At 41.1% G+C, this 16,670-nt stretch overlaps 1 protein-coding gene across 1 annotated transcript in view; it reads right to left on the bottom strand.

Moving 5' to 3' along the window:
• The window catches only part of LYST (lysosomal trafficking regulator), a 159,518-nt gene that overhangs the window by 84,034 nt on the left and 58,814 nt on the right, over nucleotides 1-16,670 (bottom strand). The window contains exons 15-21 of the mRNA XM_064487841.1: nucleotides 15,439-15,599; nucleotides 14,482-14,672; nucleotides 11,819-12,064; nucleotides 9,609-9,782; nucleotides 8,546-8,695; nucleotides 5,056-5,193; nucleotides 1,323-1,521 (exon numbers count right to left, since the gene is read on the bottom strand). Of these exons, the coding sequence (XP_064343911.1) occupies nucleotides 1,323-1,521; nucleotides 5,056-5,193; nucleotides 8,546-8,695; nucleotides 9,609-9,782; nucleotides 11,819-12,064; nucleotides 14,482-14,672; nucleotides 15,439-15,599 (1,259 nt within the window). The remainder of the gene's footprint in view (nucleotides 1-1,322; nucleotides 1,522-5,055; nucleotides 5,194-8,545; nucleotides 8,696-9,608; nucleotides 9,783-11,818; nucleotides 12,065-14,481; nucleotides 14,673-15,438; nucleotides 15,600-16,670) is intronic.

Genomic DNA, 16,670 nt, shown 5'->3' with positions numbered 1-16,670 from the left:
GCTTTGCCAGGAAGGCCCTTCCCTTCAACTCCCACTCAACCTTTAAGGCTCAGAGCAGGCGCCACCTTGTCCAGGAAATATGCCCTCACCATGCTCTGTGGGACCAGAAGACGGAATACTGACAGCGCCGTGCCTTCCATGTGGTATAATGACCTGTCACGTCTCCCTCCCTCTACTGGACTGTGAGCTCCTCAAGGGAGGGGCCACATGTTACTTGTCTTTGCAACCGCCCTGCTACCAGGATCTTGGTTCACTAAATGTTTGTTGAACCCAACACACCTCACATGCTGATAATCCCACTTGGATTTTTACTGTGGCTGAATCACTGTATTCACTGATTACATTCCTTAAAACGGCTGCTTCACAACAGTTTCCCGTCTAAGCTTGCGGTCCACTCCCTCCCAGGCGCGCTCTCGCCTGCTTTCTCACCACGGCCCGCTCTCCTCACCCTCTGAGAACCCTGGTTATCCCGCCTGTCCTTCACACCGAGGTTGCTCTTTCTTGTTCCCCCCTCTACACAGCATTGCTGCCAGCAGTTCTGTCCTTAGCTTCCCTTTTCCTTCTGTCTCAGCGCTTTTCTTCAGTGGTCTCGTCTGTTCCCAGAGCTGTAACTCACTTCTGTGCAGGTCGTTTCTCTATACTGAATGTTACTGTAATAATTTACTTACAGCATGTTCCTTGGCTCAAAACAAACACAGCAAAGCAAAATCCTTCAATTATCCCTAACTAGAATACAAGTTCAAACTCTCTTGACCTTATAGTCAAGGACTCATTTAATATGACCTTGAGGGGGAAGTAATTGAATGTCCCAAACTGTATTTATGGTATTATTTCTCACTACTCCTTCATAAATCCCCTATACTTAGGTAAAGTTGACTATTCTTTATTTTCTCTTCCTATTTTTCCTCCCGTTTAAATCATTCTCTTCACCTGGAATGCTAATTCTCCAATCTACCCATCGAATTTTACCTAAAGTCTTCAATGCCCATGTCAGATACATAATCTATGAGGTCTCTCTCCACAGCTGTCTGATGAAGCCCTCACTCCTCTGACATCTGAGTACTTCTCCTTTTGCATGTACTGGGTACTTACCAGAAATCGTTTCTTACTATAATTATTTGAGTATACATCTCCCCTCACCTCTTGGCGTTTAAGCTCATGTCTGGCTCATTTTAGCTCTCCGCCCTGTCCCAATCCCACTGTGTAATTAGGGCAATTTCTAGCACAGAAACCATTTAATAAATACCCAACAAATGGAGATCAATTGGGAAGAGAAAAACAAAAGTGGAAAAGCCAAGATCTGCAAAGATGATTATACTTACCTATGTGCAAAGAAAAGTAGAAGTTTGTGGGGTTGTGACAAACGTAAGTATTAGTAGGAGGGTGGACTGCTAAAAGGAAATTGAAGATAATTGTCAATAATTCCAAATCTGGAGGAGATCCAAGGACTTCTGCTATAATTTTCACAAATGATCTACAAACCTCGCGGGGCAAGGATGTGAGCTGCCCCTCTTTGTGTTCCTGAAAAAATAAAAATTTTCTTTAGATTTAAAGAGAACTGTCAACTTAACTAACATTTTTCATTTAAGCAAGATATTCCTGTTAAGATAGAAGTGTGTTGGCTTATTACTCTGGTCAGACCATATTTACAACACTGAGTTGCTATTTCTCAGTTCAGGCAATCCTGCTATAAAAATTCACGAACACCAGTGGCCCACATAAATGTCAGCTGCAATTAGTACTAGTAGCACCGCTGGCACCACTTCTGCTCCTACTATGGGTTCAGGAGGGTCAAGTTCTGACGGAGTACTGATCACGTTAATACGGTACGTTCCACTTTACCAAGTTCTTTCTCACAACAGCTCTGAGAGGCTTTATCCTTCATTTCTAGAATATGAAGACCAGAAGTGGTTATATGACTAACTTGCTAAACCACACAGAAAACATGTCAGTTGTGCGTCTGAAACTCAAACCCAGACCTCTTGACTGCCTGGACCAGTGAGACCTGGTAGAATGCCAAGGAATTACTAAAAATAAAGGCGGATATAAATACATTATTTATATTCTCCAATCCCACCTCCCCAGCGGGCAGCAGCCGGCCTCTAGAGCAAGGCCGTGGGGCGTAAACTTCCTCTTCTTTCCTCTCTCTGTCCAAACAGACACTGTGTCTCCACACCCAATCTTCTTCATTTACTCTTGTGCATCGCTGAATCAGAAAACGTAAAACCTAGACGTTAACTGTGAAACAGTTTAGTCTAACTACCTCGGATTTAAGAAGAGAACACCCAGTCTACAAAAGTAAGCAAAAACTCCCTTGTCAAGACCTCACAACTGCCACGGGGCCAAGCCAGGCCGAGAGCACAGGGTTCCCAACTTCCGGGTCTTTGTTATTCCTGCTACAACCACCTGCCTCTTTTCTAAATCATCCCCCAGGTAACTTCCCAACTCTCCTGATTGTCACCTCAATGACTCACCCCTCACCCATCCCAGCCTGATCCACTGACTCCTTACAAATACTCAATGGCAATCTATTTCATTTCTTTAAAAAATCCTTTAACTTGGCCTGTTGGGAAGTGCTTGCTAACACTTTTTGTCTTTCTCTTGCTGCTGGACTTTTTAATAATCATTTATTCTCACTGCCTCCAATGATCTGCCACACATGCTGCCTTAAGTCCTCAGAAATCTGGTTCCTGCCTTCTTCACTCTACTGAAATCTCATCCGCCACTAAGAATTTCCAAGTTGGTGGCCCTTCATCTGTCCGCACTTTCCTGGAACTTTGTACATCATGTGGCCCTCACTCCTCCGCCTGGGCAGTTCTCTCCCCTCTGCCCACCGCTGGCTTTCACTTTGCTGAGCTTCCTGGTTCTTCTTCATCTCTTCAACTACCCACTTTCTGGGGGTGGGGGGTGGAAATTCTTTCTACACCTCTCTCAATAGCTCCTTTTTCCAGTCTCACACCCTGAAAACGGCTGTCTCCTGCGACGCAGACCTCAGCTCTCTCTGCTCCTTCCGCTGCATGTGTTTGTCCTGGAGGGCTCACCTACCCCCGTGGCTCCCCTGTTCATCAGTGCTAACAATGTCCGATCTCACTCTCGCCCGTCCCCTCAGCTCCTGCCTGGCACATCGCAGTGCCTGGCGGTCACCGCCCCTGAACGCCCACGGAAACCTCAAGCGCAGAATGTTCCGTTCACGCTCACTCCTCCTCTCTGTGATGATGTGATCATTCTCCTAGTCTCCCAGCTCAAAATGTCCCCTATCCGACTTCTCTTATGGCTCCTATCTGAGCAGAATTAGGCCCTACTAACCCTGTCTTTACAGTCTCCCCCCTTCCTGTACACGCCCACTTCACAGGCTCTTGAAGCTCAGGTCTTCACGCTGCACTCGTGGACTGATGAACCTGGCCCACACCCAATCTTCTACTGATTTTTTAATCTTCCTCAAATACTCTGAGATACCTGAAAGGCAATGACTAAGTTCACTTCTTTACATACGTCCCTCGATACCTAACATAAAGGTATTCTTAATAAATAGCTGTTAATTCGACAAATAGGCTCTCTGAATGAAGAAGGGTGAAGAAACATACCTTTCACGAAAAGGAATTGATACCTGGATTTTTCTAGCATTTTAATTAATAATATGGAAGTGAAATATATATTGAAAGCTCCAAGTTGATGAGTGCCACTTTTCTGACATGGAAAGAGTGAACAAGAACTTCACACTGTCATATGAATTCACTAAAACTGGCCAACAAGTTTTAAAGTGGATAGACAAGGAGAAAGAAACTGAGTGATACATAAAACATTCGGTGAGCAAGGGGTCTGAGAGGTCACTGTACTGTATCCCTGAAGACAACACTCTAACTTCCCACAGGGGCCAAGAAGGGTATGACATATTTTTGTTTTGTTATTTCAGAATTCATTCATTCAACAAATGCTGACTGCATGCCTATGTGTACTGGGACTACTGTGGGATCAACAGGAAACCTTACCCGTGTCCTCAGGAAGTCCGCAGGGGGAAATAAACCATCAACTCATGAATGACATACAACTAACAAAATGTGCACGTGCAGAGTGAGAGTAAGGGCAGAGGGAGAAAGCGTGCGTTCCGGGGAAAGGGCGGGGAAGGCTTCTCTCAGGAAGTCAAGTTTACGCTGAGGCATAACGGACGAGCAGGAGCTGGCCAGATCAGAAAGACCATCACCTGTCCTGCCTGTCCTGTGCTGGGAAGCAGGCTCGCTTGTTTAGGGAAGACAAATAAGGCGGGGGCTGCGTGGTTGCAGGTGGGGCTGAAGTGCAGCCGATCGCACAAGCCTTCTCACAGAAGTTGTAGGTTTTTAATTTTACCCCAAGAACAGTGAGAAGGCACCAGCGCAACGGGAACAAAGGGATGTCAAATGAAGGCAACGCTACTGATCCCATGGGGCCTCTGGACTCATCCGAGTAGATAAAGACCTAATGTCTGCCTTGGGCAACGAAAACAAGCCGACTTGAAAACGGCCCAACTCACCAACCCCGCTGGAAAAAGGGAATCTGCGAAGGCAGAGAGAACCATTCAACTAGAAGCCAGGCCACAGCACAGGCTCTGCAAAGCGCCTGGTGAAGGTAGGGCCACTTTTTGACATTATATTTGTGATATATTTTCAATATACTAATTCTAGTACATCAAACAGATCTTCAACAAATACACTTATTAAAACAACACATACTTGTACTTGTTATTTAAGGAACATGGAACAAGTTAAAATTTCACTATTGTTGATGTTCAAGTGACTATCAAATTATTATTTTAGCCCAACAGAAAGAAACATCTCAGAAATTCAGTAGCTGTTCTTTTTTCACTGAGTTAGGAATGGTGACAACATAAAGGTCAAGCTACAAGAGGCAGGCGCTGAAAACCTCCGATACTATTCGTTCAAAGAGGGGATCCTGGAGAGAAGGGAACACAGAAAATAACTTCATGGGAAGTCCCACAGAAGTCTGAGTGCATAGCACTGAGCTATTAAACATAAATGACTGCAGGAAATAACTCCAGAAGTAAAGTCACATGAAAAGTACCTGCAAAACCTGACAGGTCAGCAGGAAGTGATGAACCACTCGCGCTTTCAGCAACTGCTTAATGTTAAACACCTGCTGCTGGTGGTCTGCTCGGATGAGGGCTTCCAGGGCTGCCAGCAGGCCTTCCCAGACACCTTGCTGAGGAGACGAACACAGGCCCGTCAGCACACGGTCACCGAAAACCACGCTGCGTGCTTGTTAGAAAGCACACAATACAGCAGTTTAACACTGCGTGTACACGCAGGGCCAAAGGTTAAATCTGTCTGAAAAAGCAAATCTTAAAAGTTATTCCCAGACTATTATTATTATTATTATTTTTGACAACTGGTCATTTCTAGATACTTATGCTGAATGCAGTATTGCATTAGGTGCTTCATTTAGTACATTAACCTTTCTGCGGCATTAAATGATTCACAATATTTTCAAAAGATAAATTATCTGGGGGATTTATTCACTATAGAGAAACACATCATCAATATTAACTGTTTACAAACAATTTATTTTCAAGAGCATTACTAAAAATGTAAAGACTTCAATGCTACTTTGTGTATACAGCACTTAATCAAATAATTTTAGACCAAACTATACTAAATTGAAAAAAGCTACTGACAGTGTAGAAATTCTCCACTTTTGGATTAATTTACGTTTAAGTCCAAATAATAGAACTCTCTGCACAATTACTAAATGTGCACTTTCAAACAGTAGTTACTATTCTTTTAAGGTTCTTTAAAATGCTTCTCCTATGTTGAATCAATTTTAAATAATAATAGAGAAAAAGGAATCTTATCTAGATAAGTACTATGGGAAGATAACCTTCACTTCATTTTATCACCGCAAATAATCTTTCAACAACGCTGTTAACAAAAAGCAAAACTAACTGGCTCGGGTTGCAGGCCTTGCTGTTTCTCCTGCCCTTGTCTGATGGAAATGTGTAATGAAAGGTCAAGGAGTTCACAGACTCAATCATGCTGTCCTAACCAAGGCCTCTCTTTTCGTAAGACAGGGCCAAAGTGCCCTAAAAGAAAGACATATGAAAACTGGGAGACAGGGCAGCCCAAGTATGAAAACTTTATTTATGCCTGAAGAATAGGAGCAAACGAGAATAGAGCCGAAGCAAACAAACCACCCAAAACAAGAAACAAAACAACTCAGGTAAAAAAATCATTAGGGAAGAAAATCTAATTTCAAGCCCACAGAAGTATTTGTGCATATCGCTTTCAAATTCAACAAAAAATGTTTTGTTTTTAAATTAAACAACCTCAAATTAGCTCTTTGGAAAATTTCCTCTTTGGAAATACTAAGTTAAACAGCTGTCCAACTTTTAATTAAGATTTGATCTTCCAGTCTATAATTTTATATTTTTACACACGTTTATATTTACACTGCCTTTGATCCAATTTGTTTGCATATACTGTCTATGTTCATTTGTTTCTCTCCTTGCAGCCCTATGTATATTTTTATACATACACATATATGGATTTTTAAAATTCTGAAAGTATTTATTCAGAATGAGAAAAGAAATCATAGCAAAATAGAAAGTTTTAAAAACTGACAAATATCACAAAATGCAGCAAAAGCAATAGTGAGCTGCTTGACACAGCTCTGTGAAGCTTCCCCTGTGTTTCTGGCAGCATGTTCTATGACTGCTTCTTCATATAACAGTAATTTTCTAAAATAATTTTATATAGGGAGAATAGAAAAATAGTTGTCTTTCCTCTAGCACGTTCAAAATTTGTTTTCATTAATCATAGATTAGAAAAGTGTCTTTCAGCTTCACAACTCACCATTGATAATGAGTAAATCAGGGGGAAGCGTTGCCAAATTTGGAAATAACCAACTTTAAAAAAATTCTAAAGGCATACATACCCTTGGGATTGGTCCTCAGTTAGCTGTGCTTATGACGGCGCCGTCCCCTCTAAGCAGCTCTAGGCCCTCCTCCGGCCTGGAGCTAAGGGGGCTCTAGGAACCACACTCTGAAGACCGTGCTCCGCACAGGGCGGAGAGGCAGCAGCCCTACGTCCATTCCCTGCTGCGTCCCCGGGAGCCCCCACCCATGCAGCTGTGGAGATGCTTTGCCTGCACCTAAGACCAAGCCAGGCTCCTTAGCTTTTGCCTGCGGTGAAGCCAGGACTTCACAGCCTTGCCCTGAGTACTGGCCCCTCTATGACTCCCCGGCAACATGGCACCCCTCCTCAGAAGTGTGTCCATTTCCCTCTGGTTGGTCCGACTCTCCACACTCCTGGCAGGATCCCGTTTCAGAGCTTATGGTAAAGGCAAGTCCCCTTCGAATGAGCCCCAAGTTCTCCAGCCGAAGATCAGCTCTAGCTCTTCCCAGCAGCCCAGTTCTGGTGCTGACCCTCCAGCTCAGCGTTACCCATGGCTGTTCAAACCCTTGCACAGAAAATAATCTCCAGATTCCATTTACATCTAACATTACACTGTAGTAGTAAATTTGTTCTGTTCTCCAGAAGAATGATAAGTGAATATTTAAAAGTACATGCCTCTCTGTACAGCAAAAGAAGCAATCAACAGAGTGAAAAGGTAACCTACAGAACAGGAGAAAATATCTGCAAACCATGTATCAGATAAGGGATCAATATCTAGAATATATAAAGAGCTCCCACAATTCACTAACAAAAGCTCAAATAGCACAATTGAAAAAGGTCAAAGGACTTGAATAGATATCCCTCCACAGAAGACACAGAAAAGATTAGTAAGTACATGGAAAGACAATCATCCCTAATCAACAGGGAAATGCAAATCAAAACCACAAGCTCTTGCCTCAAACCCTACAGAATAGCCTCTATGAAAAAATAACAATTATTGTCGACAAAGTAGAGAAATTGAAACCCTTGCACAGTGTTGATGGGACTGTAAAATGGTGCCACTCTTATGGAAAACAGTATGGACTTTCCTCAAAAAATTAAAAATAGAACTACTACCTGATTTAGCAATCGTGCTTCTGGGTATACATCTAAAATAACTGAAAATAGGATCTCGAAGAGACCTCTGCACATCCATGTTCACTGCAGAATATCCACAACAGCCAAGATGTGGAAGCAACCTAAGTGCATCCACGGAGGAGGAGATAAAAAGAAGACTGTTGTCTATGCATCCAATGGGGCACTATTCAGTCTTAAAAAAGACAGACTTCTCCTGGCACGCTACAACGCAGATGGACCTGGGGGACATGAGGCTAAGCCAGCAAGCTCGTCACAGAAACAACAGAACCATCCTGCTCAAGTGGGCAGTATCTGGTGTGATCAAACTCACAGAAACAGAAAGCAGGACGGGGTAGCCAGGGCCTAGGGGCAGGGGACGTGGGAGCTGCTGTTCAACAGGCAGAGTTTCAGTCAAGCAAGATGAAAAAGTTCCGCGGAGCTCCTGCACAACGCCGTGCACACAGCTGACACTGCACCGTATGCTCACCGACTGCTAAGGGGGTAAACCCATGACAAGCGCTTTTCACTGTTAAAAAAAAAACACGTGCCTCTGCCTTATTCCATATCTTCCAGTCAAGCAGGAGCTCCTCCAGCACTTTAGTGTCTTGGATGATAGCATTAGACTCTGCATCCAACTTAAATTCTCCATTCTCGTTGATGTGAATGATGTCTTCACCACAGCAACCTTCAAGAAGGGTCTATGGGAAAAAGGCATTAACACAAGATGCGTGAATAATCAGTCCAAAAATACAACAGAAATATTCAGCTTTCAATCATCACAGTCAAAACATAAAATTCAAAGGAAAACTAGTGAATGACAACATCTCACAAAGTAGCTTTAATTTGTTTTGCAACACAATTCAAATACTTAGAAAACCCTGAAATGTCAAATACTTATAAATGATTATTTAATTTCAAATATGGGGTAAGATAAACCACATCCTATTTTTATTTTTAAAATTTTTTCAAAAAGTATTCATGCCATAAATATAAGTATCTTGACAGCCTGAAGGGCAGGGGTGCAGGAGCACGAGAGGAGGCGAGGTCTTCGCCTTCATCCTCATACCTTCAGAGACAGACACTTCCACACTGTCACCAAACGCGTTAAGTTAGAAAAGTACTTAAACATATGATGACTGCTGGGTCGTAATAAAAGCTAACACAATATGGCTTTAGGAACCTAGCTCTGTAGCAGCACTGCCTAACGGGACTGGGACAGCACCAGGTGTCTGGGGAACTGCGTTCTCTTCCACGACTGCGGGAGCTGAAGCCAACAGCAGTGTCTCCGTGGGTCTCAATTTCACTGACCTACAGAACGAGGGGCCAGCCGAGGAGACACCGCTGGCTCTTGAAGACCTAAAATCTCTAAGTTTCATTTCTTCTTTTAGTCTTCTAAAATGTTTTAAAGGAAATTGAAATGTAATTGTTTAAATGATGAAAAAGACCCAGAAGAGCCTTCATTTGATTAAATACATACTACCGGGTTTCCTTCGTTTTCTTCAGGAATAACTGAAACACAAAACTCTACTGGAGACTTCACTGAAGCGGTAAGTACCACTGTGTATGAAACTATTTTCGTATACAGTGAAAATCAACTTTATGAGAACACACCTTTAACATGTGAAAGCCAACAACGCACTTCTGTTTGACCAGCACCTGGTGAATCATGGAAAGCCCATCGCAATTCTCTAATTCACGTATTCTCTGTTGGTTGCACTTGATCAATGAGAGGATAACTCTCAGTGCTAATGCTTGAGTTTCTTCACAGCTACTGAGTTCCACAACCTAAAAAAAAAGTAGATATATTTTTTTCTAATTTGTTGTGATAAAAAATTTAACCTGCATGTCTATCTATCATTATGTAATATCAATCCATCAGTTTCATTTGAACGCTTGTCTTTTATTGCTGACAGTTTGTTATTATTTAAGAACTGTAAAGAAACTAAGAACATAAATTCCATGTTTTTTTGTCGCTTAATTATTCTATAAATTGACTCAAATAACACTGATAACCTTAGAAGTCAGTAGCATTTTATTAGTGATCTGAAATGTCAGCAAAATGCCTCAAATTTTTGATGATTAGTCAGTCAGTCAACAAACAGGCTGTGTGTTATGTGCTGTGGGAGATGAAGTAGCAGGCATGTACCTGCCTCCAGTGCGGCCTGCCGTCTGCTCAAAAGAGAAGACGTCTGTATAAAAGCTATGGACTGTACCTTGTACTTCAAGTCCCCCAGTGCTTTCTGGAAACTACTACATGTAAGAAATACACACCTTCTTCTCATGCAAAAAGCCAAAGGAGAGTGGGACAACATGAATGCCAGGAGAGCACACAAATGCGTCTGACTCCACTCCGCTTGAGCTGGGGAGCCTGCATGGAGCAGACGGCCTGGAACGAGGGTGCCAGCCTAGGAGGTGGGGGTGAAAGGGGCCGGGGGTGAGGCACGGTCAGGAGAGAGGGGAACAGCTAAACCCGGAGGCTCATGGTCCATCCAGGGGGCTGCAGCTGCCGCTCTGGCTGGATGGTGGAGATGAGGCTCAGAAGGCAGCCTACGTGTGTAAGGATTTTAAGGAGACCAAATTTTATTTTTGTAGGAGAGGAAGGATACTGAACAAAGCTTTTAAGTATAAAGATATCCTTTAAAAGTCTTATTTGTAAGATTCTATGTGTATGCAAGATAAAAAATTAACTATTTTCTCTCACATGTAGTCACTGTGTAACAGTGATCATAACACATGTATATTCAATAACTTGATGAAAGAGGAAAAACCAAGGATATACATTTTAAAATTATACAAAGCTATAAAAGTAAATCACAAAATGCTGACGAGAAGATAAATGAAAAGCTTTTAATTTTAAGACACTAGGGTAAAATCTATTCAACTAGATACTAGATGCAAAAAAAAAGTTTAAAAAAGTAAGAGGACGAAAAGAAAGACAGCGTAGAGTACGATGGGTCAAATGCTCACAAAATGTTTACAAGAACAGTACCACCAATAACGACCACTGACATCTCTCGTTGTAAAATTAATCAAATGTGGTCCCATTAAAGGAAGAAAGCCAGCCAGGGAGACAGCATGATAATGTGGCAGAAGCTACACTTAAAGATAAAGTTCTGAGGCTGAAAGAAGATCAGAAATGCTCTAATTAAACAAGGACACAGAGCACAAGGAAGCAGAAACAATTTGTACCGAAGTGGGCCCATCTGCACCCCTGCTTGGATTGTAGCAATCCCTGAGCTACTGCCTTCCTGCTCTCCATCAGGAAGGACACTGCCCCTGCCCTCAGACGACCAAATAGAACTGATAATTAAACAAGTGTTTCTAAAACAGTACCCATGACAAGAGTCAATCTTTTTATTTCTCCTTCCCTTTTAAAAAGAACATCTCAAATCCGAATAAATTATTTTTGTACTTATTTGTTGCCCTTTGTCTTTGTTCCATGCTTCTGCAAACTTCAAGGGAAAAACAAGTTCCACAAACCTTATTTCAAAGAATACGTTTCTTCTATATTTTTACTATAGTATGCATTTTTTTCTCCATTGGCAATTTTAAGTCTTGTACATTTAACACTTAATTGTTCTAACCATATATCTGGATAATAGAAAACTTCCAAAATCTTCATAAGTTAAAAAGAAATTTTAATCAAAAAATTATCTGTGGCAGAAAGCTTGATGACATCCTAACCATAAACACTATGTACATTTTTAATCTTTAAGGTTTAATACAGTTGATGTACAGCTTTGTTATCAAAAAGAAATATTAAAATTTCACAATAAAGAAGCAGCTTCTCTTTAGATGAAACTATCACCAGTGATCCTTACCCTCGCAAAGAGAAAAACAAATATGCCAGTTCCACCGATCTCATGCAGAATGCCCTGAACGGTCTTACACTCAGTGGGCCGGAGCGTCTTCAGATGGTGGGGTTCTAATAAGATGCTGTGAACTTCTTTCGAGCTGAAGGGTCTTTGAGAGAGCTGGGTTTTCATTTGACCTTTAAGTCTAATGACTGGCTCATAGATGGTGTACTGAGCAGGACAGTAAGTTGTATACACAACTGAAAGGCTTTCCTGAAACACAAATACTTTCCTTCAGTGACTAAACAAAGTTTAAACAGCAAGCTGTCTAGAAGGAGATGAATATTTCAAAGTGAAAAGACAATCAACAAATCTTTTCTTCTGTTTTAAAAAAGACAGACACTACACTAAACAGAGACGTCTCCCCACAAAGGGAAAGATCAGTTCCATGCAGCAGTGATCAATACATGTAAACGACGGCACGGCTGAGAACATTCCAGCTTTGATCATTTTAGAATAAACATAAAATTACACCTACAATAACTAATAACAACAGCTAAGTCACATACCACACTCACTGCGTACCGGGCACTGTGCTCTGCGTTTATAAATAACAACCAATCTTTACAGCCCTGTGAGATGGGAATTCTGGGTCAAAGCATTCAAATGTATTTCGTCCTGAATTTGCTCATGGGCTGGCTACTGATTTAAACATGACTCTAGATCATTCTACCAGAATTAAATTCCAAACTATTAGCATACCCAACTAAAACTGAATAGAATTTTCAATATTGCTCCCACACAGGGCGTAGTTTTGATCAGAGTTTGGCTGTCAAGTATTCTATTAACTGCTTTAAGAACTATGGTCAACTTTAAATGCAAAATGGACTCTGAGGTGTTCTCAGCGGAGGCAGCTGCAGGAGCTGCGGCTTAGGGAAACCACGCCCTGTGCATTCAGGTCTCGCACAGAAGCCAGTGGGGGCCCTGGGCTTTGATCATTGTCGGCAGGCGGTGATTTAAGCACAGTTTCATCGGGCGTCACCGAGCATCTCTGCACACCGACTGCTGGCTGCACAGCTGACTGTGTGTGACAACGCTGCGTGAAACGAGCCTGCACACCTGCGACAGTCTCCACCAGAAGCCAGGTAAAACTCCTGATGACCCGAAGCAAGCCGCACCTGACCCAGCGCCGTGCCGGGTGGGCGCCATCTCTGCCTGGCAGCCCACTCATGCCTCACCCCAAATTAGGAAGTCAGCCTTAAAAAAAACTGCTTTCTAAGAAGAGTTTTCATGTAGAACCTGTATAATGTTCATTTGTGACCGCTGAATTTCATGACTCATAACCTATATTCTTTTCAGGCAAAATAAAAGGATTAAGAATTTTTTTTGTGAAAACAAATGGATTAACTAAAAACTAGAGAGTTAAAATCATTACCTCTACAAACACTTAGATGCCTGATGCATGGTTCCCAAACAGGAGCAGCAGCACCTGGAAATATGTTAAAAACGCAGACCTACTGAACCGGGAACTCTGGCCCAGCAATCTGTGTGTGGCTCTGACGTGCACTCAGGTTTGAGAACCATGTCACTAAAGCATGTTCTGCCCACGGTGGGACTTTTCGGGGGGCTGACTCTTGGCTGTGCACCATCGCCCAGGCACTGGAGAACACTCAGAACCCTAGCCCCCACTCAGCAGGAGTGGATAGCCAAAATGCCCCCACCCCCAACTTTAAGTGCTCTCTAGGGAGAAGAAGATCGTGTGCCTGGAATCAGATCTTTAGTTAAATTCCAGAGGTATCTGTTCTATGTCTATTTTACCACAGATATGTATTTAATACCACTTAAGACTTACACGTTTTACAAAGTAACTGACCTAGAACGTCTCCTTTACTTTAGTCAAATGTTACAGCTTTAAAACATAATTTATTTTGGTTGTGAAATATACACCTCATTAACAACAACAACAACAACAACAAAATACACCCCCAAACAGCAGTGTCCTTCAAGTAAGAAATCTCTCGGACCTATAACTGCAGGTCCTCATCAGAAAGCAGGAGCAGGAGGAACATAGCTTCACGGCCAGATCCACCAGCTTTCAGTGGATGTTCTAAGACGGTGAAGGGCAGTTTCCTAGTTGCTATAATGGAAAGTATCCATCACAAGCCCCTAATCTGAATATTAGTATAACAAAATATTAGAACAATGCATAAATGCAATCTGAGAGTCTTATATAAGCAACACTAGCAATAATTTGAAAGCAAAATTCCTAGTTGTAACCAATATTAGAGAATAGTCTAAAATCTGAATATATGCAATTAAAATTAATATAAATAAAAACTTAGTATTTATTTATAAGTATGGAAAGGAAACATAATGAGCATTTTTTATGCTAACGTGTGTTATGTTTTCATTATACCATAAACATTTTTCTTGAATGATTAATAGGTTTAACCTAAACTAAACTGATACTTAGTATAGAAATACAGTTTCAAGAAAAAGGAGATAAAAATTTGAAACCTGGAAACAAATTCTGAGGTCAAAGTATTTCAATTTAAAAAAATATCTCTAAGGAAAGAAAATGCTGAGAAACAAAAAAGAGAAAGTTTAGAGAGCGAATTCACTGTTAATGACATATTCAATAAACATAAATAAGTTACTAAAAAGTTAAAACTTATAAAGTGAAAACTTACAATTAAAAGACCAACGTCCACATCTTTGTTGGTCATAAAAAGTTCTCTGATTTCTTCACATCGCAAAATTTCCTTATTAATGTACTTGGAATAGTCATTCACAGGTTTGCCATATTTACAAGGCATTATAGATGTATGGTTGGGTCCACAAGCATATAAATAAAATGCCTCTTGTGAACCAAGCTTAGCTCCTGAACAGCAGAAAAAGAAAGTTACTTACTTAAAACACGGCAACCAAAATTTTTCATAAAAAGCAAGAAACACAGAGTTGTGGTTTTTTTTGCTGGATTCTTTTAGTCGTTCACTGTATCTTCAAAACTGCTAAAGCTTCAATTTCCAAATTAGTGTAATAAGCAAATAACCTATGGTAACTACAGACATTAGATGAATTGAAAAATAGATGCTAGAAAGCAGGTTTTTTGTTTGGTTTTGCCTTTTTTCCGCCAGTAATTGGGAAATACCTCAGTAAATTTGTTTTCAAAATGAAATGTGGATTGGTTTCTTTATTCTTTCCATCCATCCATCCATTCAATAAACACTGTCTGAATGCTACTATGGGCCAGGCTTAGAGATATACTTTTAAAAATCATGTATTTCTTTTTCTCCTAAAATTTGGTATTTTAAAGCAATATACTAAAATCATAAATAGAAGAGACAACCAGTCTAAGCTCACCTGTCATGGGTCATAAAACTGGTTACCACAGGCGTCTCCTCTGGGGGTGGGGGAGGGGTGAGATGTGCGTCTCTACTTTAAATGTGTGTGTCAACTATAAGCAACATCTAGATTATAAAAATGTTAAACTATTCAAAGAAGACACCTCGGAATCTAGGAAACACAGTGCTCATTAAGTCCACGTGCAGGAACAGGGATTACTGTTCTGTCCAGGATAATTTACTTAGTTTAATACTTGTTAACTGAAAGAAAAATTTGGAATGCTTTGAAGGCAAAAAATATACCACTGAAGAGGAGTAAATTTCCTAGGTCCCATTTTCCAGCCAATTGTAAACACTCTTCTTGGGATGGAGAACAATGGCCGATCATGCAAAACGTTTTATTGCTGTCAGATGACAAACTCGTTTTTCTTGGAAGCATAAAATCCAAAGTAACATCAGGCTTCCTACATTAAAAACAAAGTTAAATCAGTCACTTCAGCGTGGACTAAGTCTTTTTAAAAGTATGAATGTTTAATACTGGGGAATTCTTGAACAGGTTTCTCGGTCAGTATCAGATAGCTGGTGATGGGGAGAGAGAGGAGGGCTGATTCTGTTGTCTCTTGGTCCAAGGTGCAGGCAGCGCAAAGCCCCCAAGGAGGGGAGCGGAACCGAGATGCCGGTGACCCTACATCAGGCCACGGGAAGCGCGACCCGACTTTGCTGCAAGTTTTCTTGGTCTCCTGACTTCTGCATATTCGCCTTCTTGGTTTAAGATACAACTCTACCTGCCTCCCTGATTTTACCAAGAAGTCTCCCCTCTCGGAGTCCTAAACTCTCACGTCCTCTATGAGGGCTTCAAAACTAAACAGGAAAAGAAAATCACTTCTTCAGGCTTTGCCCTGACACGGCTATGAAATGCCAATGCTTCTTTGCATTTTGTTTTTTCAGCCTAAGTCATTACAGAGCTGTTGATTAGTCTCCTGCTTTTCTTCCTGGAAAAAGGTACAGGAATCCTTACAAAAGGCAGAGCAGGAAAAGGTAAAGCAATGCTTTCTCCTAAGAGACCCACACGATGGGGGGTCTAGTTGAAACTGCAGAGTGACAAGCTCTACCCCCTTTTTATAAATGTTTTAACTCTATACTAAGAAAATTAAGGTAACTTACAAAGACAAAGTTTGTAAATAAGACAAAGGACTCAGAATAAGCTAAATGGTTAGCTCTTAGTGAGAAATTCTATTTTGTTATATTTATTTAAAAACTTTCCCTAAGGCTTTCTGTTTCATATTTAACATATAAATTTAACTATTTTAATAGGAATATTTTTAATAAAAAAGATGTAAGCTAACTTTTTAAAACTGAGGTATAACTGACATCCATTATCGTGAGGTAACTTCTGTTACTGTACTGGCATCTCTTTCTTGAACCAAGTGGCTGTGACTGAAACAGTACTGCCACCTGGTGGCTTTCTGAATAGTTTTTAAGGGTAAAGAAAACATTGCAAGATGAGTTCAACAAATACTAAAATAATTCATATG

Source organism: Camelus dromedarius, chromosome 8 (assembly GCF_036321535.1).
Source record: "Camelus dromedarius isolate mCamDro1 chromosome 8, mCamDro1.pat, whole genome shotgun sequence".
In the NCBI taxonomy this organism is placed as follows: Eukaryota; Metazoa; Chordata; class Mammalia; order Artiodactyla; family Camelidae; genus Camelus; species Camelus dromedarius.
Note: the sequence above shows the minus strand (reverse complement) of the source record. Positions and strands in the feature narration are given on the sequence as shown.